General features: G+C 49.5%; 2 protein-coding genes across 9 annotated transcripts in view; one reads left to right on the forward strand and one right to left on the reverse strand.

Annotated features, from left to right (window-relative positions):
• DCAF8 (DDB1 and CUL4 associated factor 8) overlaps positions 1-9,163 on the forward strand; it is a 36,167-nt gene extending 27,004 nt beyond the window's left edge. For all 7 annotated transcript variants that reach the window (XM_023538305.1, XM_011373072.2, XM_011373073.2 and 4 more), the window contains 6 exons: positions 188-245; positions 760-867; positions 2,212-2,342; positions 6,006-6,125; positions 6,530-6,646; positions 7,225-9,163. In XM_023538305.1, coding sequence (XP_023394073.1) covers positions 188-245; positions 760-867; positions 2,212-2,342; positions 6,006-6,125; positions 6,530-6,646; positions 7,225-7,341 — 651 coding nt within the window. In that variant the 3' untranslated portion in view covers positions 7,342-9,163. The remainder of the gene's footprint in view (positions 1-187; positions 246-759; positions 868-2,211; positions 2,343-6,005; positions 6,126-6,529; positions 6,647-7,224) is intronic.
• Positions 9,164-9,507: 344 nt separating this feature from the next.
• PEA15 (proliferation and apoptosis adaptor protein 15) lies at positions 9,508-19,195 on the reverse strand. 2 transcript variants are annotated; one of them, XM_011373076.2, is made up of 5 exons: positions 19,047-19,171; positions 17,097-17,176; positions 12,961-13,134; positions 11,577-11,732; positions 9,508-11,426 (listed from the first exon to the last, which is right to left on the reverse strand). In XM_011373076.2, the coding sequence occupies exons 3-5, from the start codon at positions 13,130-13,132 to the stop codon at positions 11,362-11,364; spliced, it is 393 nt and encodes a 130-aa protein (XP_011371378.1). In that variant the 5' UTR covers positions 13,133-13,134; positions 17,097-17,176; positions 19,047-19,171; the 3' UTR covers positions 9,508-11,361. The 2 variants fall into 2 exon arrangements, with proteins under 2 accessions (XP_011371378.1, XP_011371377.1); XM_011373075.2 differs by lacking the exon at positions 17,097-17,176 and having other exon boundaries at positions 19,047-19,195.
• Between the last annotated feature and the right edge of the window lie 2,096 nt (positions 19,196-21,291).

Consider the following 21,291-nt stretch of genomic DNA (forward strand, 5'->3'; position numbering starts at 1 on the left):
CAACCAACAGAAAGTCGTCTCCCCCCAGAGGTGGTCACGTTTCATCAGTTGTATTCCTTTCTCTGTCTCTCTCTGTCTCTCAGTCTGGGAGAAGATAGAGGGGAATTTGAAGGAAAACCTGTTTCCTGAAGATGGTATAACAAATGGGGGGGGTGGGGCATCAGTCAGTATCTGCTCCTTATTGCAGGTGAACAGTGAGTCCAAAGCAAACATCACCTGTCTTGTGTACAGCCACGACGGCACAGGTACGTGAGCAGGGCCCAGCTCCTAGGCTGGCACGCCCCCTCTGTCTGGGGAGCTGCTGAGCAGTGAGGCATGTGCCCTCCAGTGCTCACTGCTGTGCTTTGGCTCCAAGTGGAGCAGCTGGGGAGTAGTTGCTGATGGTGAGCACACAGCGGGAGGATGCAGCATATGACCCTTGGAGATGCCAGGCACCACTTGCAAGAATGCTGCAGATGAGATTTAGCAGGGCCTGTCCTCAAGTCCAGGCTATTTGCCTAAGCAGGTTCTTAGACCTTTGACTCATTCCTGAGTTTTGGGTGTGATCTTTCTGAGCATTCTGCTACCCCTGGGTTGGCAGCGTGTTCCTAGTCTACTCTAGACACCTGACTTGCCTGCTATTCCGGTTGTAAGATGGGCGCTATATACCTGGGTATTAAGAGGGGGCACTACTGGCAAGAAGCCCCACCCCAACCCCCAGCTCCTGATCCTAGCTTTTTTCAGCCTTTGCCTTCACTGCTGTGTGCTTGTTCTTGGCAGAGCTCCTGGCCAGTTACAATGATGAAGACATTTATCTCTTCAACTCCTCTCACAGTGATGGGGCCCAGTATGTTAAGAGATATAAGGGCCACAGAAATAATGCCACAGGTGAGGCTGTCTTTCTAGGTTTCTGTAGCCAAGTCTGTTGGCTTGGAGAACCACAGGTTCTCATTCAGGTTTTGCAAATAGGAACTACCTAAAGGAGTATACTGCTTGCCACTGAGGTTGTAGGAGGGGATCCCTAACTGGGCTGGAGTTGCCATGGGCTACTGTGCTAGAGGAGAAGGCTCAGGGGCATCTCTCACCACTGCAATGACATTACTTGGTTTGAGCATAAGGAGACCGATTTTTCAGTTAACTTCAGAATTAAAAGGCTTGTAGGGAGTCCGGGAAAGCCCTCCTCAGTCAGTGGTATTGAACTTCCTAGAACATGGTGAGCTTATACCTCTAGGGAGGAGGAGGAAGTCATTCTTTTGAGTGAGGCAGAGGAGGAGGAATGGTGCAATCCCTTTCCCAAATTTGCAGTGAAGATTGACCTTTTTTTGTTCTGTCTGTGGTTCTTTGCTGTGCAGTGGAGCCACCTGACAATCATAAAAATACTGATGCCTGGCTCCTATCCCCAGGCATTCTAACTTAATTGATATCGGATACAACCTGATTGGGATGTTTAAACTCTCTATGTAATTCCAGTGTACAGAGAAGTTGGGAAATCACCGCCCTTTGTTGTTGCTACCACTTCTAACAAATGTGTCGTAATTCTGACTTGGAGAGAGCAGTTCATTTCTTTTTTCTCTTAGGCTGGTGAGATTAAGAGGGAAAAACCTGTGCTTGGGTCTTAGTACTTGGGCAGACTAAAGGAGTATCAGTCTCGTGACTGGTATGGGACTGGACATTGTAGTTGGGACTCCTGGCTTCTCTCACTAATTTCAGAGAGTGGAGCCCTGTTGTTCAGAGTCTTGGTAACAAGCAGAGTTCAGATGCTTCTTAAAGGTAGTTGTGGTGTGTATCCCTCCATCAGTCTCAGGTCAGCTGATGACCCAGGAAGCATTGATAAGGTACCAATGAAGTACACATCCCAAGGATAATCCTAGGGCATAGGACAGTGCTGGCAGAGCTGGGGCAATTCAGGTTGGGAGAGTAAGGCACTAGTGAGGCCTGTGGTTGCTTCCTAGGGTGTAGACTAATGAGACTTAGGCTGTTGCTGAGAGACTGCCAACTTCTTAACCCTTGGAACTCTTTGGGGGAATAGAAATAGTCTCAGGGACTAGTGTGATTCTTGTTATATCTGTCTGTTATACATGCATAATCCTTTGATTGTTTTGTGAAAATGAAAGGAATTCTTTGGCTCTTAACTGATTTAGAGTTTATGAATAACTAAGTTCTCTATGAGGTAAATATATATAGGCCTGATGCCAACCCTCATGTGGTTTATTCCCTCATTTATCATTTCAGTAAAAGGCGTCAATTTCTATGGCCCCAAGAGTGAGTTTGTGGTGAGCGGTAGTGACTGCGGGCACATCTTCCTCTGGGAGAAATCATCCTGCCAGATCATTCAGTTCATGGAGGGGGACAAGGGAGGTGTGGTGAGTATGATGTGCCGGGCTGGCTTGCTCCCTACTCTCTTCAGTCATTAAGGTAGGTTTTGGCAGGGCCACTGAATTCCCACTGTGACAATGTAATACCATGTCTTACAGGGCTAGCCAGCTAAGAGGCAGTGTGGTCTGGGGGTGCTAGGTTTTCGATGGGATATTTTCTTCCTTTTCCTTTCTTCTGCCCCTCTAAAGCACAGTTTATTGAGAGGAGAAAGTGATCTTAGGGAAGAACCTGTGGCCTGACTGAGATACCTCTAGGCATAGATCTCCCAAAAGAAAAACATTGGAGTTGAGGGCATACCATCCTACACAGTGCTAAAGCTGTCTCCATGTTTTACGCCTGATGAGCAGCTAAATAGTGATCTTGATTACAAGATTCTGGACCAGCAGATACAAGTTGGAAGGAGCATTGTTCGGAATATTGGGAAAATCAGAATATGGTCTATACATTAGATAACGTGGCATTCAATGTTAAATTTATTTAATGTGATGATAGCATTCTTTTTATGTAGGAGAATATCCTTGTACTTAGGAGATACATATTAAGTAGGATGAAGTAGTGAAGTGTCATGCTTACATTCAAATGGATAAAAACATAATGTATATGAATATACAGGGAGAGAGTAAATATGGCAAAATGTTTTTTTTGTTTGTTTGTTTGTTTTGAGAACGACTGAGTAGCCTGCTGTACAACCCATGATCACATCACAATCTTCCTGTCCTTTGACAGACAAATAGGGCACAAAGGAAGCATGAGGATTCTTGAGTTGAGGAGTGAAGCATGGTCAGCTCTTAACATGTATCTGGCTAGCCATGTATATTTTTTCTTTTTTGAGACACAGCATCAGGCAGGAGTTCAGTAGCTTTCAGAAGATATGACAGAGACAGTTTAGGAGATTGCATTACAGTGATTACCCAAGATAGTCTGGCTGAGACAGCTTAGGCTCTCTTCCTTTTCATCCTTCTAAGCTGTGGGGAATTGTAAAGAGCCCAGCCATCTCTTGATGAGTTTTATCCAGAGAGTGGTGTTAGAATTTAGAAGGATTTCTTACAATCGATACCCCATTCCTTGTGTGTCTTGCCTTGGTATGAGGCTGAGATTTTCTTTTGGTTTCGTCTAAGTTTCTGGTACCTGTGACCAGAATAGATCCAAAGCTTTTATGGCCTGAGTTTAAGTAGAGAGGACTCTAGAACTTGGAGGTGTATCTCAGTGTTGCCTGTTTCATTTCCTTCTCCTCCATAAGTTCTCTTGTATCAGCTGCAGTGAACAAACCCAAAACACTGGAGTATTAATGAGAATTCTACAATAGGCATGTAGTCAGAAGGTAGTCAAAAGGGGCCATTAATCCTTTCTTGATCAAACTGTCGTGTTGAATTCTGTTCCAGAGAGATTTAGGGCTGAATGCCCTCCCCCCCGGCCAGTACTTGTCCGTTCTCCAAAATCACTTTGCAGGCCAGTTTGTTTTCAGCCTAGCCAGTATTAGGGTTTGATGATTAAACTAGGTGCTCAGGTGGGGAGGGCATCTGCTTGGGATGTGTGGGCCCCAGACCTGAGTTTTAGTAGTCATAAGAGTGAGGGTCTGTACCAAGAGATATAGAGACTGTACCCTGAAGTGAATTTCCTGGCTTATTCTCATGTAAGCTGAGTGGTCTGTGTGATCCTCACTTGACTTCTTTTGTTGTTTTGTTTTGTCTTAACCTCCCAGCAGTGAGGTCACCAGGCACCAGCCTCAATGCAGACTCACAGCAGTTCTGTATCATAAAGTAGAATATTAGAACTAGAAGGGACCTTAGAGATTGTTGTCTACCTTGCCTAGGTATCTTGACTCTGTTTTTGGCTCAAACACTAGTCGTTTCTTTATTCCCATTCAGGGACAAGGGTGGGAGATGATATCAAGGGACAATTCTTTGTCTCCCAAAAGCACTTTGCTGCTTCATCTCATTCCCTGTATCCCCCAGCCTAGTCCTTTAAGGCCAGAGATCTTTTCTCTGCTCAGGCATTATTGACAGGATAAGTCCTGGCATTCAGACAGGTCTGGTGAAGTGACCAGGTACCCTGGCCCAGAAGCTTTCTGTCGGCTCCCCCTGCAGGCTCCAGCTCAGGTACTGTATGTAATTTATTGTTGTTCCTTTTGTCATTGGCTTTGTCCTTAATCTTAAGTTCCAAGGATTTTCTTCTCTGTGCTTTTTTGTTTTACTGACTTGTCCAAGCAGAACTAGGTCAGAGTAGAGGAGTAATGGACTTATCAGGAGGTGGATGAGTGAATGCAAGTTTGTGTGTGTAAGTTGTCACATTATCTTTTGGTAATGTTCCTGAGCAATGGAGTTTCTCTCTAGTGCCTCCTCATGCTCCAGATGCTGGAACCTCTTCCACACTGCCTTAAGGAGCCCAGTAAAAACTGCATGAGCTGATAATGTGGAGTGAGAGAAGAAGAAGTGGGGAAATGAGGTTTCTACTTTACTCATAGGCTCAGACTTAGCTTCCAGCCTTTTCTCAGCATTTGTTTATTTGTAAAATGGAAGACAAAGAAGATTGGAAGTCTGTAGGTCAGTTTTATTTTCCATACTGGCCCAACTTCCCCTCAGCTGCCTTGTGTGCGCAGGCAAGGCAGAGGTGGTTGGTCCAGAGAGAACTGAGCGAGGCTTTTTGCCAAGGGTTGTTTTCTTAGACTATAGGGCAGCTGCAAGGCAGGGTGGAGTGAGGTGAGGAGTGGGTAGAACCACACCTTCCTTTTGGGTGCCTTTCCTGTCTATTCCTCATCTGACTAAGAGACCAAAAATGCTTTAGCAGCCCGATCTGGACTAGCTCTTTCGGTGGGGATGGGAGCTGCCTTGTGCTTGCCCTGCTTTGTTAGGAAGGCTGAAATTTCCAAGTCAGACAGCAGGGGGCATGGAGGCCTTCAGACAGAAGGAAGCTGCTTAAGGCAGAGGCCTGTCCTAATTCATTTCTCCTGCTGAGCGTGGCTGAGATTGAGGCTGGGGGCACCCCAGGAAGCTGCCCTGCTATGCTGTGCCACCTTATAGCTAAGCCTATTGTGCTTTCAGGGCAGGTAGCAGGATGCTGTCCCCTGAGATGTGCAGGGTCCCCAAGCAGATATGAATGTGCCTCTACTGCCCCACTACTCCCCAGCTCAGACTCTTCCCAGCCTGTGCTTTCCTCCAATTCTAGTAAATAGTGCCAAGTGAATGTAATTGTTCTCTGACTCTTCTCTGGGGGCTCAGTGGCAGCTTCTGCTTTCTTTTTTAAAATTTATTTGCCACTTGGTGAAAACCACTGAGATGGTTTTTTTCAGCCTTGGGCAAATTGGAGCTGTGGACTCCATAGTGAATGAGGTCATCTGGACCTCATTGCCTTTTTGTGAAGCTAGCAGTAAGCTTGGCCAGTCACCCCTTACCCCTAGGGCTATGTCTGGGGATGAGGCCACTCCTGCCTATATGTAGGAAGTGAGAGATGGGCCTGGTATTATATGCAGTCTGTGTCCAAGGTTTCTTCCACCTCCAGGGTTCTTTGGCCTAGCCTCATAATGGGTGGGCCTACCTTTCCAGCAGCTGCCCAGTTCTTATTGAAGATAGTGGTTTGGCTCAAGGTGAGTAGAGGTTTTTAAACCGTGCTCCCACATACCTCAGCCTGTGCTTTCCCTTCCTCTCAATCAGGTAAACTGTCTTGAGCCCCACCCTCACCTGCCTGTGTTGGCAACCAGCGGCCTAGACCATGATGTTAAGATCTGGGCACCGACAGCTGAAGCTTCCACTGAGCTTACAGGTTTAAAGGATGTAAGTAGCTGACTGCAAGTGTTCTTTTTCTTTATTTGCATACTGTTATGAGTCTTCATTGTCACAAGAGAGAATGACTTGCTGCCCAGTTTTTTTAAGGCACCGATCTAACACCCTCTCCCCCACACTTCTAGGAAGTCCTAGTCCAGGGGGCAGCTTCGAAGTGCTCCTAATTCGTGCTAAAGTGGGGATAGGGGGCATTTTTAGGAAAACTCATTCTATTTTAAAGCTGCCTACCTTCTCAGTGGATGAGCCTGTGGCATCATTTCCTAAATTAGCTCCACATCGGCTTAACAGTTCCTAAGGGAAGTTTTTATTGGGATAGAACACCAGCCTTTTCTGATCAGGTCCAGGGTCCCTATTCATTACCTATTCACCACATCCCCAACCCTTTTTGGTTCTAGGTGATTAAGAAGAACAAGCGAGAGAGGGATGAAGATAGCTTGCACCACACTGACTTGTTCGATAGCCACATGCTCTGGTTCCTCATGCATCACCTGAGACAGAGACGCCACCACCGGGTAAGCTGGAGTATAGGAAGTAAACTCCCAAGTTCCAGTGCATACTTAAAGAGGAATCAAGTGGTCTTGGTTGGGTATCCATTGTCCTCCGTCCCCATCAGAGCCTTTTGTAGCCTTAGAAGAGCCACCAGCAGAAATGGGTGGGATCTGTTTTGTTCTGTGTGACCATGCATTCACAGTGCTGCCTTCATAAAGGCCAAGGTCATGAGGGCGGGGAAGGAGTTGAAAAGGATTAAGTTTCAGGGTGACCCTTCTGTTTTTCCTTTCATGCTAGAAGAGGTCTAGGGCAGAGAGGTTAGCAAACCATGGCAGTTTGTTGGCTGCCTGTTTTTATAAATAAAGTTTTATTGGAACACAGCCACACCCATTCATTTATGTATGGTCTGGCTGCTTTCACACTATAACAGCAGAGTATTTGTGACAGAGATATGGCCCACGAGTCTAAAATATTTACTCTCTGGCCCCTTAAGAAAACTTCTGCTGACCCTTGGCCTAGAGCATCTGAATTATAGCTAAAGCACTCAACAGGCTTATCCTCGTTCCAGGGAAGTTACTAACAAGCCTTTCCCATTTTACAGCGCTGGCGAGAACCTGGGGTTGGGGCCACAGATGCAGACTCGGATGAGTCTCCCAGCTCCTCAGACACATCAGACGAGGAGGAGGGCCCTGACCGGGTGCAGTGCATGCCGTCCTGAAGCCTCGTACCCAGGAGGGGCGGGCTGGGGCTGCCAACCCGATCCTGCCTGGGAACCCTTTCCTGTCCCAGGCCCTTACATTCAGCAGAAATGCACTTTGGACTTTTTGCTTTAGATAAAAGAAAGACATCCCAGGAGAAGGACAAACTGGAGAGGAGTGAATCTACAGAGAGTACCTAGGAGTGGGGTTGAGCCCTGGAGTGGGGTTCCATGGAAAGGTCCATAGGACTGAGCAGAAATGGCCTCTCCCAACGCCTTTTTTTGGGAGGGAGCGGGTTGCCTATCTTGTTAACTGCTTTGGGATAGGGAATGGGGTTTCCTTTTCTTTAATCTCTCTTGTTTCTTGGGTGGGGGTTGGGAATATAACTGGCTGTTCAGTACCAAGGGGCCAGAGTGAGGGTGGTAGAAGTGCCACTGTCTCTTTGGTTTAGGTTTTTTGACTTTTTTTTCCTTTATTTTTAAAAAAAATCTATGACAGTTTTATTAATCTTCCTCCCCACCCCCCGCCCTAGCAACCCCATCCCAGGATCCTGTTTTCCTGGGAAGTCCTCAGAGCCCCTAACTATCCCACACTCTTCACTTTCTTTTCCACCCCATTCATTCTCTGTACTTACCACAGTGTTTTGCACTTGATTATGTATCCTTTACTCTCTTCTCTTCATCCCATCACCCCCTAAATATGTCTGGTGAGAGAAATCGGGGGCAAATGGGAGGAGGGGCAGAAGTGGAGGAAGAATAGGAAGGATGTTACCTCTTCTGTTACTTAAAAAAAAAAGTTTGATGGCAGCAATCTCCCCATCCCTATCACTGTTAGAGGCCTAATTTTATATCTATAAATATATTAAAAAGCAAGTCAAACTTGGCTGTATGATGTTAAAATTACTGTCAAAGTTTAAATACCTATATATTCTCAATGATTACAATAAAAGGACTTAAAGGAGAGAGTGAAAATAATGATGTGGACGTGACACCTGGGGTCAATGTACCCTCTCTGTATGGCCATTAGAGGTTGGGGTTTACTCCTTAGGTTTTAGGAGGCTCAAGAATGGAAGGATCCTCAATTTTGCCCTTCCTTCCTTTCTTGCCATGGTTTCAGGGTTCGGGAAATGGGAAATTGCTTTCAGCTCTTTGCCTCAGATCTACCTCTCCTTAAGTCTTGTGGATGTTCCCAGGAAGGTTCTTCTAACCAGAAACTGGCTTGTCTTTAAAGCTTGACCGAACTTTGACTTCAGGAAAGATCTTGCCACTGCAGGCTATCTCTTTTAATATAGTGTGTGACAGAAGACATTCACTCTGAACCTTTAGCTGCTTGATTCTTTATGCCATCCAACCCCATACCAGCTTCCTTCCTAATAATAGAAGAGTATATATAGGAGACGACCTGTCGGATTTGACTTTATACCTTTTCCATCTCTTAATATCTAAGGATTGATTAAGATAGATGGGCCTTGGACACCTGTCTTATCACTGATCACTGAATATGAAAGTCTCAAATGAATTCTTGCCCTTAAATGCTTTTGCTATTTCTTTGCGCCCCAACCAGGAATGCTGCATTCTAGGACAGTCAGATTCTATTAGAACAGGCAAGGTAGGAAGGGAAGAGTAAAAGGATGGGATTCCCTGACACATCATCTTCTTCCTGCCCCTTTTCCTAGCAGCTTTCATACCATATGTTAGCTGCTGTAGTTCCTTTCTGAGGTGGGGAATGTGGCATCCGAATGGTCTGTGCTCCTATTGCAAATGGGGTGATGGAATGGGCTAAAAACCATGCACTCTGGAATTTGTTGTATATTTTCTTTTAGTAAAGCTTCCCACCCACCCACCCCCGACTGCTGCTCTGTGTGATATGTGAGCCATTCACTTGTGATGGGCTAATTTTGCTCCTTCTAACATAGGTACCTGGCTCTGCCCTTATTATGGTGTTAGGAAGCCCAGTCTGAGATAGCCATGTTTCCAGTCTTGGACTCCAACTGGAGACTGCTACATGTGGAATAGGCCCCATAGCTCAGTGATATATAGAAGATCGGGGACTGGAAAGGTACTATTAGGAGTATTTTCCTGGCTTCTCTTCAGGCTGTAGTGAGGAGTTTGGAGGTAAATATTGCTCCCCCGACCCCTTCCTAGTTATCCAAAATCCTGATCATAAAAATTCTAGAATAAGTCAGGTACATTTACAGTCAATCACCTTTATTCCAGGGTTAGAACAAGGCCGTGCACATCACACGCAGGAGCACAGGACGGAGCAGTCTCACAGCAGTACAGGGGTGGGAGGGCAGATTAGTCTTTTTAGATTATTTTGCCTTACAGAGAAATTACTAGACTGCTAAAAATGACTCTGTCTTCCTTCTCCCATCTCATCCTCTCCTCTCTTCAAAGGAAGGCTCCCTATTCTCATTCATGTTCTCTCTCTCTCTTGCTCTTTCATATCCTGACTGGAAAGACAATTCATTTCCCCCTCCCAATTCTATAAGTATCTCTCCTTGAGGGAGAAGCCAGACAGGGTTGGGGGAACTTGGGGAGGTCCTTTAAGGCAAAACTGGAGAACTCGAGGTGCATGTGTTAAGGCAGGTGTCCGCAGCAGTGGCCAGAGGGGACAGACAGGCTGGGCTAGGGTAGGAGTAGAGGGTGCTCTCCAACCAGTCTGGCTTCTTCCTTCTTCCATCAACTAGCCCTCCCCTCCGACTAGAGTTTTGCTCCCACATCCTAAAAGCCCCTAACTTGAACTTTCTCTGAATAGTGTCTTGAGATTGCATGTGAATTTAAAGTTTAAAAGTTTTCTTTTTGTTTTGACTATGTAGCAATTTGACTCTGCCACTGTGGCATTCCCCCTCCCACCTCCACTCTGGCCTGGACAATAAGTTAATGCTAGACACCACAAAAAAGGGCAGACATGGCAGTGCGGGTTTAATATACATATATGTAGAATATATATGTACACACAGTTAGCACGGTCAGGATAGGGAAGGGCATCCTGGAACAGGCAGGAGGCTGGGGTCACTGTACTCTAGCGATCTGTCTCAGAGGCGATCACAAGCCCAAGTCGCCAGAGTATTGGGAGAGTGTTATCAAGTCCCCTACTGGATTGAGCTGGGGATCGGTGCAAAGGAAACACTAGTTAACTTCTTCCCTTCTTTCGAGCTTGCAGTGTTCTAGACCAGGGAGGAAGGGAAGGTTGCCTACAAAACCACACCAGGACCCTGTAGATGGGGGCAGAATTGGAGTTAAATCCTAGGAATCTCATTCCCCAACCTCCCTAGGTCAGTATGTGCAACAGTCTGAGTAGGAATAAAGGAGTGGAAAAGGGGCTCCCTCTCTGTCCCTCAGCCCCAGCTTGCTCAGTGGGGCATTCTCTCAGCAGTCTCTCCAGGGCAGAGGTGGGCGGAGGGTTACCTAAAGATGGGTGCTCAGTGGAGTTTGAACTTTGGGGCCAGGAAAGAATCCAGTGGTCTTCTGTCATTAGATCCCTGGCTTATACCCAGCCTAGGCCCCTAAGAGGGGTACAGTGTGGGTTACCGACAGTGAACTCTGGCTTTTCTTTGCTCCTCCCCGGTGGCGGTTGGGTAGCCTCTTCACCTTCCCTCCCACTGCTCTTTGTTAGATCCACTTACCTCTCCTGTACCTCACCCCCACCTCAGCTGCTCAGTGTAGGAAAATGCAGGTCCTTTCTGCTCCTACACTTGAGAGATGTTGGGGAGAGTGGAGGAAGGGGCAATAGGAGGAATATGCCCATTTCTGTATGCATAGAAGTAGCCCCTACCTCCCCCTAGAGTGGGGAAACAGTCCCCCCAAGCCTCTGACCCCCAGCCCCTCACGAGGAAGAGGAGCTAAATGAGCTAGACATGTAGACAGACAGCCAGAGCGTGCGCACACGCACACACACGCGCACAGTAAGGGGGTTAGGACCAGGTTAGTAAGTGGGTAGATTTAGGGGGGAGGGTTGCCCTTGCCCCCTTCCCTGCAGGATGGGAGAAGGGAGTGGTCCAATGAAGGTCCGACCTTCCTCCTCTTCCTCCCCCTTGCTCAGGCTTTCTTCGGTGGAGGAGCCAATTTGATGATCTCTTCCTCAGAGGGCTGCCGGATAATGTCTGGGGGCAAAAAGGATGTGTCCAGGGGCAGAAGTTGAAGATACCAGGCAGGCCCACTGAACATCAGCGTTCATGCTCCCAGAATTCAAGCACTACAAGGATCATCCCTGGGAGGGGGCAGAGGTGCGCAGTAAAGGCATGGCCTCTTACCTTTGTACTTCTTGGCACTGGGGATACGGGTTAGCTTGGTGTCCAGCTCATCCTCCTCGGAGATCTTCAGAACACGGGTTCTGTAGTCAACCACCATAGTAAGCAGGTCAGGACGGCGAGAGATCTCAAAGATGTGCTCAATGTAGGAGAGGTTGTCTGGAGCAAGGCGGGAGACTGATGGTCAGAGCGAAGCTGCAGAGGTCAGCTTCCCCCATTCTCCCAAACCAGGCTTTTGGAACCAAGGCTGAGTTGCCCGCATTGGTTATTGGGGCAACACTGGAAGAAGAGAGCCTACTAAGCCAAGAAAAGAATGTTACGACATCAAAAAACAGTACAGAGGACTGTTCCATGAAGGGCAGACCATCAATCAGTGGTTTCTAGATTATGGGGTTAGCATGAGGTTTAGCAACCCTTCCTGCTAAATCTACCCAATTCTGACATTGGGGGCAAGGCAGAATTAGAATTAACTGGACTTCAAAATATCCACCTCACCCACCCTGTCCCTCTTCTACTTTTCCTCCAAGTAAGCATTAGAATTTCCTGATAGCACAGGTGGGACTTGGAGTGGTGGAATCTCTAGGCAACCTGGAGAGCTGCTGGGCCTGGTGAGAAAGGTAATTACATATCGGAGAAGGCACGGCCATGATCACAGGATGATCTCCATTGCTTGACCAGTTCTAGGAGATTGCAGGTACCCTTGGACCTTCTTCCCTGGCCTCTCTCTGACTGCTGCAGTAGTCTTCACCTCAGCCTTCCTCCCTGTTATAGTCAGATTCATGTCTCTGAAGGAACCTCTGGTCACTTCACCTATCAAATATCCTATCATGCAAGGCCCTTCATAGCAAGCCTTAAGTTACCTTTCTAGGCACTTCTAAACATACCCTGTGCTCCAGCAAGCTAGGCAGGACCTCTTGCTTTTCCGAAGACGCCAGGTACTCCTCCACCTCTGTGACTGTGGTCCTTGGCTGGGCATGCCCTTCTTTGGATCCTGCCTCTGAAATCCCACTTGCCTTTTAGGCCATTTTACATACCAATTCTTCCATAAAGCCCCTCCCACAGCAGTGGTCTCTAAAAGTGAATAAGAAAACCTTCCAACTTGTGGTTTTATTTTAAATCTATCACTTTTAACTTCTACTTTAGTGTTTTATTATATATGTGCTAATAGCACAATCATATCTGAATAACATTTTTTACCGACAAGTGACACATTGAAGAATGTAAAGACCACGGCCCTAGAGCCCCTCCAGTGGTTAGAGCATCCCTCTTCTGCCTTGTTGAAGAGGAGTGCACGTTGTAGGTACAGGAGCTCTGAGCTCATTTCTATTTGCTGAATGCACTGAGCCCTGATAATGGTTGCTGGCAGGATGCCTTTGTTCTCCCCCACCTTTGTCCAGCTTGTTGTGACTCTCCAGGAAGCTAAACCAAGCACTGCCTGTTGTGATCTCCTCACTCTTCTCACTGGGGATGTCCTCCTTGCAGGCTGATTTGAGCTGCTCCAGATCTTCAAGAGTGATGTTGTTGGTCAGATCCTGGAGGAGGGTCCCGTACTCGGCCATGACTGGGGTTAAGAGGAACAGAGGGAGAGGAGACTGAGCTTGAGGTTTGGGATCTGGTTCACTCACTGGCACTTCCTACCCCCTACGCTACCAGGCAAGTGCCTATAACATGCCAGTTGGGGAGGGCCAGTGCTAGAAGGAGAAAAGACTGAAGGGAGGTGGGAGTAGGAAGGAAGATACTTGGAAGCTAGGGACCAGGCTGGAGCCTAGAGTGACAAGTCACACCTCCTTCCCCCATCATTTTCCTTCGTCTCCCCCCGCACCACACACACCGCCATAGTAACCCTGGCAACAACTTTCCTGACTGAGGAGGCAGTTACCATAACAACCAGCTCCAGACTTTCTCACCCACTGCCTCCAAGTTCCCCCCAGAATTGCCTCACCCACCTGCAACGCCCCCCATCAAAAAAAAAAAAAAACCAAAAAAAAAAACCACTCCAAAACAACCACAGGCAGAGGCTTGCTGTGGCAGTGAGAAGCTAAAAAGAGGGGCCTAGAGGGGATTGATTAGATCTCATGTGTTCTAGCTTCCATTCTTCCACAGAAGCAAAGGGGTCTCACTTCAACTCCCCTCCACCCCATGAATGACTAATTCTGGATGGATGCCTAGTTGCTTGGTCTAATGGCCCCCTGGCCCCTCTATGCTCAGCCTTGTATTCAGTCATTAGGGCTCAGGGGTGAGGGCAAGGAGTGGCGAAAGCAATGAGCCACCCCCACCTTTGTGAAGCCCATTTTCTCCTTTGATTGCTGCTGGGCCTCCACACAGCCCTCTCTCCTAGCCTTTGTGCTGTGCTTGCAGCCCCCGCGCCCAAGAATACCAAGCGGCTGCCTCTGGCCCCCTGCCCAGTTCCCAGACTGGCTGGGTGGCAGGGGTTTTGATACAGCTTTGGGAGAGTCTGGCAGGATAGGGGCTGCCACTCCTGCTTGCATCAACATCTGGCTGGCACTACCCTCAGCATGACCTCCCAAAAGGGGCTGAGCAAGGCTAGATCTCACCTAGGTCTTTTCCCTACCCCTCTTTCATGAAGATCCTTGGGTGAAAGGTAGAGAACATTCAAGGCCCTCCTTCCTCTCACTACGGGAAGAACTGTGGCTAAGACAGGAAGGTCAGACCTTAGAATGAAATTTCTGGATTTGATAAAATGTGAAACTCTAGTGGTGAGTTTAAAAAGGGGGCTTTTTTTCTCACAATGAGTATTTTGTAATCAGAAAAGTAAAGCATTTTAAAAAGTAAATTGTTATAAACACTCTGATTAGACCAAGGGGTGAGACAAGGAGCTAGATGACCTTGTACTTAACTGAGACTGCCCACAAATCATCCCAACAATGGGCTGAGAATGTGGCAGATAGAAGGAGGCTGGTTGACACCCCCATTTCCTTTATTTCTGGCCTATAAGCAGGGAAACTGAGGCAGAGAAGCATGGTATAATAAGAGGCATGGAACCAGAAGTCCCCATTCCCAGCCCCCTACTAGGACCAGAACAAAGACGCTTCCCTTGGTGGCAGGCACTGTGACACAAACAATGAGCCAGGCAGCAGGGCCAGCACGACCCCCACAAGAAACAGGCCCTTACAGACACGCTCACTTGCACATCCAGGTGCAAACAAGGGCCCAGCGGTGGCCCCGCCAGGCTGGCCCAGGAACAATGCTCTCTGACTGTCAGCACCAGGAACCGTCTCTGCCTTGAAATCTAGGTCACAGCAGCAGGCTCTGGAGCCCAGCTGCCCCCTCCACTGATAATCCGAGGACAGAAAGGGGCAGTGCAGAGAGGAGGACAATAATGGAGGCGGGAGTATGAGAAGCGCTGAAAAGGAAAGGACAGCACAGGAAGGAGGCAAGATGCCTCCGTGAAGACCCAGCCCCAATGAAAGAGACCCTAGGACCAAGTCCTCAGCTGGAAAATGGGACAGAATTTAGGGTTATTCTGCCCTGCTTTCATATGAAAGGGTTTGTAAAAGGACAGATCTAGTGGGTGGGGAGAAGAGAGTGAGAGGGAAGGAAGGGTGGGGAGAGAGAGAGAGAGAATGTGTGTGTGTATCTCCTGGGAGGAGTTAAGATTTAGGGCTCTGAATCTAAAACAGATTTACAGGGGAGGTGGGAGGGAAGGGATTAATACGTGTGAGACTCACCCACACAGGCTGGGGGGTGGTGCGTAGGAGCTTTCTAAGAGTGAAACAGATACAAGGAGGCCTCTAAAAGGGAGGGTGGGCATGTTAAAGTGGCAGGGAGAAGGAAGCATGTGCTAGGGTTCCACTGATGCTCACCCCTGGGTGTGGGCACAGGCATGGGAGGAGGCAAGGCTTGTTCAGTGGGTGTGTGGGTATACTAGCAATGGATGTGTGTGTGCTAGCACTGGGTAACGTGTGGCTGTGAGTGTATGCAGTCTGTGTGTATGTGTCTGAACCAGCTGAGAATATGTGTAAGAAGGTAGATAACCACAGATTCACAAGGAAGGGTGAGGGGATCCTATGGAATTGAGGAAGAGCTGGGGTTGAGAGAGGGAAAGAGGCTGCAAATGAGGAATGGGGGAGGAGGGCAGGGAGCAGAGTCCAGGAGAAGGCTACCACCTCAACTCAGTGGTTACCGTGGCAACCTCTGTTCTGGGTGCTCCCACCTCAGTCCTTGGGACGATATCACTGGAAGGAAGGGTGTGGGGAGTTGTAAGAAAGGAGAGAAAGCAAGGGTAAGGCCTTTGAAGGAGCATGTACAGGCCCCTCCCTCCCCAGAGAGCCCATTTGCCCAGGCTTTGGTGAGGCAGCAGAGGAAAGAGCAGGACAGTTCTGGGGGAATTTTGGGGGTACAAGGAGGTGGAATCTCCTTACATAGCTCTCAAGTCTCGCTGATCATGGTTCCAGGAGTGTTCTGGCCATGCTGGGGCTTGACAGAAGTTTGGCTCCTTCACCCTCCATGTCACTTTCCTCACTGAGAATCAGATTCCCTGGGGCCTATGGAGCAGTCTCCAGCCCTCCTAGCTCTGAAGAGTCCTCCTGATCTCTAGAGCAGTGCAGAGGCTGCCCATGGAAACACCAGGCAGCCTGGGTGGAGGCCATTCCTGGGACAGGATACCAGGGCAGGAACCGGGAACCGGAGCTGAGGCTGCCAGGAAGTCAGCCCCTTCCCTCCCAGATCATTCTGTTCTCTGCTCGCGTGGCTTCCTATACCTTCCTTCCTTCCTTCCTTCCTTCCTCCCTTTCCTTCCTACAGGGCCCCAGGTGAAGCCCTTTCAAAGGTCCAACCAACTTAGGACATTGAGGCAGAGGGGCATGGCGTAAAGACCATTATATACTAGGCTGTAGGGGAGGAGTTGGGAGTATGATAGGTGCTCCGTGGGCACTGGGGGAGGAAAGAGCAGACCCTGGGGGGCACTCTGAGAAGCCTAGTAAAATGGGATACTCACCTGTGGAGGAGGTGGCATCACCAAAGTATTTGTGTATTTTGACATTAATTCATGATTATCCCCTCTCACTAGCATTTGCTTCCAAATCTTCAATATATTTAAGAAAGCCTGAGGATTAGGAGCTGCTCCCCACCCCCACCCTCCACATCTGCTGCAGCTGCCATCGGCTGTGGAGAGGGCCTATCCCACACAGCTGCAAGGGCCTGGAGATCCCCGCAGTGGGCAGCAGTGGGCAGGAGGGGGCTTGTGGGCACTCAAGTCTGTCAGTCCTGTGTGTGTATGTGTTGTGAGGTGGGGCAGTGGTAATCAAAGAGAAGCAGAGGGGTGGGAAGGGAGAACACAGGCTTCTATTATAAATTTTATCTGGGCCCCAAATTCAAGCAGTCCTGTAGTTCATCCCTAATTATTCCATTAATATGATACTCAACTGACTTCTTCCCTTAGCTTCTATTCAGCTTTTTTTCTTTTTTTGAAAGTGGGAGGGGGGGGTGGTCTTTATTCCTGCAACCAAGAAAAATAAGGCTCTAAGATTCTACAGTCAGTGAGAGTGAGGGGAAGCAGGATACCTGAGTCTCAGGATGTTCAGTTCAGTCCAAGAAGCAAAATGGGTCATCCTTGGGCACAGGGACAATGCAAAGCCCTTAGTCTAAGAGAAGAAAGACCAGACCAAGATGGGGCCATCAAGAGATACTTAGCATTGGACCAGGCAGGACAGAGGGGCCACCTGATGGTGAGGAGTGGGTGGAGCCTGTGCTGTTCTCCCCTTACCTGGTAGTGTGTCTCCCTATTCCTGTTTCTCTTCTGTCTCTTCCTCAACCATTTCCTCTCTCCCTAGTCTCTCAGTCTCTTCCTCCTTTCCTTTCAATGGGCTTTCATCCTACCTCACTTGGTGGTAGTCATGGATACTGAGGACTCCTGGGTTCTGTGACTCAGTGTCCGCATCTGAACACCAGCCTGTTAGGAAGGAGTGAGCTTGCCTGCTGTAGAGAAAGTCTGTGAGGAGAAGACTGGATTGGCTGGCTGCATACAAGTTGGTGATGTCCCCATTGCACTGTGTGTGTGAGAGACTGAGGGGATGGCATGGCAGGTCATGACTCTGCGGCTCTCCATGCCTGATAATACATTACACTTGATGGACACAGGTGTCATGGAAGTGAGGACGTAGGCAACAGGGGCAATTGGCAGCCTAGGGCATCTCTGGCAATTTCCCCAATACAGTGTTTAACCACAAAGGGAAAAGCAATTAAAGCTAATCGCTCTGACAGCCTAGGGGCAGACACTGCAGTAGAGAGAACACACAGATTCAGCATGTTTCCCCTTAACTCCCTGTGGCCTCACTCCCATCCCGCTTCCCGTCCTCTCTGCTTTCTGACCCTCTGTTGTCCATTCCCCAGCACTCATCCCATTCCTCTGACCAGCTCTGTCTTTCACTTCCTCTCCCTATTTCCTGATTGTATCTCTGTCCCTCTCACACACATTCCCCTCATTCTCTCTGACTTGGGCTCCATCCTTGGCTGACTCATACTCATTCTTTCCTTTTCTCCCTCTCCTTTGCTTCTACTCCTCCCCTCCTCCATCCGCTGGCCACTCTGATGCCCAGAAACCAGCCACTCCCAGCAACCTAAGCTCTAACTGGACCCAGCAAGACTGGCCAGCAGCAGCCCCTACTCTCCCTGCTCACCCAGTTTCACAGCACCAGGCTCACTCACACTCACCATCCCGTCTCCCTGTCCTGAAGTGAGACCAGGATTCTCTCCCATCTTTCCCCCAATGTTTTAAAGAGGGGCAATCTGGGAGAAGATGCCCAGAAAATGAGGGTGGACTTGCGGACAATGGCCCCCATCCTGCTGTCCTGTTAAGACTGATGTTCTTCCAGGAGACTTGCGAGTGGGGTGAGGTGGGGGTAGGATGTGTAGTGCAGGGACGTTTGTGATCTGCTGTGTGCAAGGAGTCACATGGGCGTGTGTCACCGTGCGTGCTGGCGTGTCTCTTGTTGGTGTGTGTCCCTGTCAGTTTTGACAAAGATTATATGAAATTAATTAGGGGTTTTACGTTAGCTACTTCAGTTCTCTACACCCCCAGCTCCTTCCTTCCCTCCGGACACGCTGTCGCCAATCCCACCTCTTCCCAGGTGCAGAGGGGGCAGGGTGGGGGCTCATGGTGCCAGCGGCGCTGCCGGAGGGCTGAAGCGGACTGGGACAGGAGGGAGGCCACCCCCGAGACAAGTCCGCAGCCAGACGAGGGGAGGCGGTGGGAGCTGGCTGCCAAGCCGGCTGGGCGGGAAGCAGGCCCGTCCGACTCCCAAAGCTGGCCAGCGGGGACTGGTTGGCCGGAGCCGCGTCGCCTCTGGCACATGCTCCGGGCGCCCCGCCGGGGTCGAAGCCGGGGGGCCTGACCCCGCGGACCCGCCCGGGGCCCCACGCTCCCCGCCTGCCCGGGCGTCCCGACACACACCCCTCCAAACCAGACGCGAAATCGGCTCCCTCCCCGCGACTCGCCCCTGTGCGCCCTCTCACCGCCTCGGGGCTGAGTGCGCAGGGCACGGGCACTCCGGCGTCCCCGGTTTCTGAGCAGCGTCCGGAGCCTCCTCCTCGGCTCCCGCTGCCGCGCCGCTTCCGCCCGCGGAGCCCAAGCCGGAGCCCAGCGCCGCCTCGCCCCACCCGGCTGGCCGTGACGTCAGAGCCGGGGAGGGGCGGGGAGCAGCGGGGGGAGGGGGGACCGAGGGGCTGGGATTCTGGAAGACTCCTGGGAGGGGGATGCTACCTTCTCCCCTGAACCTCGGAATCCAAATCTCAAATTTCTTTCTCAACAGGACACCCTCCTCCCATGACGACCTTCTATGACGACAATGGCTAGGACCCAGGAAGGCGCAGAACAAGTTATGGTCCAGGGGTTTGGAAGGCCTTTGGCCTCTGGGTCCTCTTAGCTGTCTGATTTGGTATTTGGAAAAACCTCTTTTCCCCACTTATGGGTCAGGGGTAATGACCGCTCAGACTATCCACGTTGGAGGGTGGGAGTGGAGGTAGGGGTGGGGGCCAGAAGCAACACTGGAGCCTTCTTCGCTGGACCTGGAGCCACAGAGCTCCCTCTAGGATGAAGCCAGCTGTCCCCCTTGTGTTCTTCTCATCTTTCCCAAATATACCACCCTACCGCCTTCCCCCCACCATGATGTCATTTTATTTTCTGGGGAGAAAAAGAGCAGCAGTGAGCTCAGTATGCAAATATAGACAACTTGCAAGGCCACACTTAGCTCTGTCTCCTAGCTCTGCCCCTCTGCCAGGCCTGGTATGACAGCTCTCACTTCCTTTCCACCCCAGGGACTTTCCTACCCCAGATTCTCAGCCAGACTGAAAGGAAGGAAGGAAGAAGTGGGGAAGAATCCATTTTCACCCCTATCTCCAGCCTAAGGAGTCTTGCCTCAACTCCAGCAGAGTCTGACCCTGGGAAGAAGAGATCTGAGCCCCATCAGTGTCTGGGACAGCCCTGGCTTTCCCTCAGTTCCAGCCTGGCAGAGACCCCTGAGGAAGCCACAGGCAAGCACTCCTTTCTAGAGTCCACACTGCCCCTAGAAGAGGCTCAGGCTCCTGCTGCTTTAGCTTTCATACTCCTTCTCTTTGCTCTTCATTCTGTTCCCTAGTGTGCCCTGTCACTGCCCCTTCGATGGGAACACCCTCTTAATTTGCCTTTGTATGCATCTCATCTGTTCTGTGTGGTAGGGCCAAAACGATTTCACTGACCCGTCTTTGAGATTCAAAGAAACTAAATGACTTATCTGTATTAAAGGAAGGGTCCAGGTTTTCAGAAGCAACCAGATACAGGGGACTTGGGTTTCATGCTGCCTCTACTCCTTTCTCAGGCAGGTTATCCTTCTGAGCCTGAGTGTCCTTGTTGATAAAATGGGGACACCGACGTCTATCTTACAGAGTTCTTCTGAGATTTAGAAATTGCCAGTCTCTAGGGGCTGGCACATTTGGGGGCTTAAAACGTGGGAGCTTTTGCTTAGTCCGGGCCTTCCACTGACCTATTGTATTGACCCAATGATCATGCTATGTATTAAACAAGTTGGATGAATATACATGGTTTCTACTCTACACTTCTGCCACCTTCTCCAGGAATACTTCCGGGATTTGTCTGTGGGGGTGAAAATTTCTCTTACCTCAGATTTCATTCTCCCACACTCAGAAATCCTCTAAGCCTCCCAGCAACACCCTTGCACCTAATCCGTGAAAACTGTTAGTTATAGTTATGGGCTTGTTCGGCTGCTTGGTTCCCTGCCCCCACTCCTGACTCCTTTACACATATACTGGCCTGGGCTGTGCAGGAGAGAACGTGGATCCTCCCTCTCGGGAACTCCCTCGCGGGCCCAGGTCTGAGGGATCCTCAGTGTACAAAACTCAATACCCCTTCTCCATTCCCATTACCACCACTCAGGTTCATGTTCCCCCAACTTCACTCCAATTACTATTACAGCTGGGCCCCCTACTTCTGGTATCTCTGTTGTCTCCCCTCTCTAGATCCATCCTGCCCATGACTGCCAGATTAAATTTTGCCTTTCCTCCCCAGCTCACAGGATCCAGTTCAAACACCTCTACAGCCTAGGCCCATCATGCCCACCCCATGTCACTGCTACCACCTGAACGTCTCTTCTTGTCTCTCTGGTCTCCTCTGTGGCCCCAGTAGGGCACATGCATTCTTTCTGGTGCTTTTGATGTTTTCACTGACTGAAATGTCCCCTCCCCAATTCCTTTGCCCTTAATCAAA

The sequence above is a fragment of the Pteropus vampyrus genome, unplaced genomic scaffold (assembly GCF_000151845.1).
Source record: "Pteropus vampyrus isolate Shadow unplaced genomic scaffold, Pvam_2.0 Scaffold217, whole genome shotgun sequence".
NCBI lineage: Eukaryota > Metazoa > Chordata > Mammalia > Chiroptera > Pteropodidae > Pteropus > Pteropus vampyrus.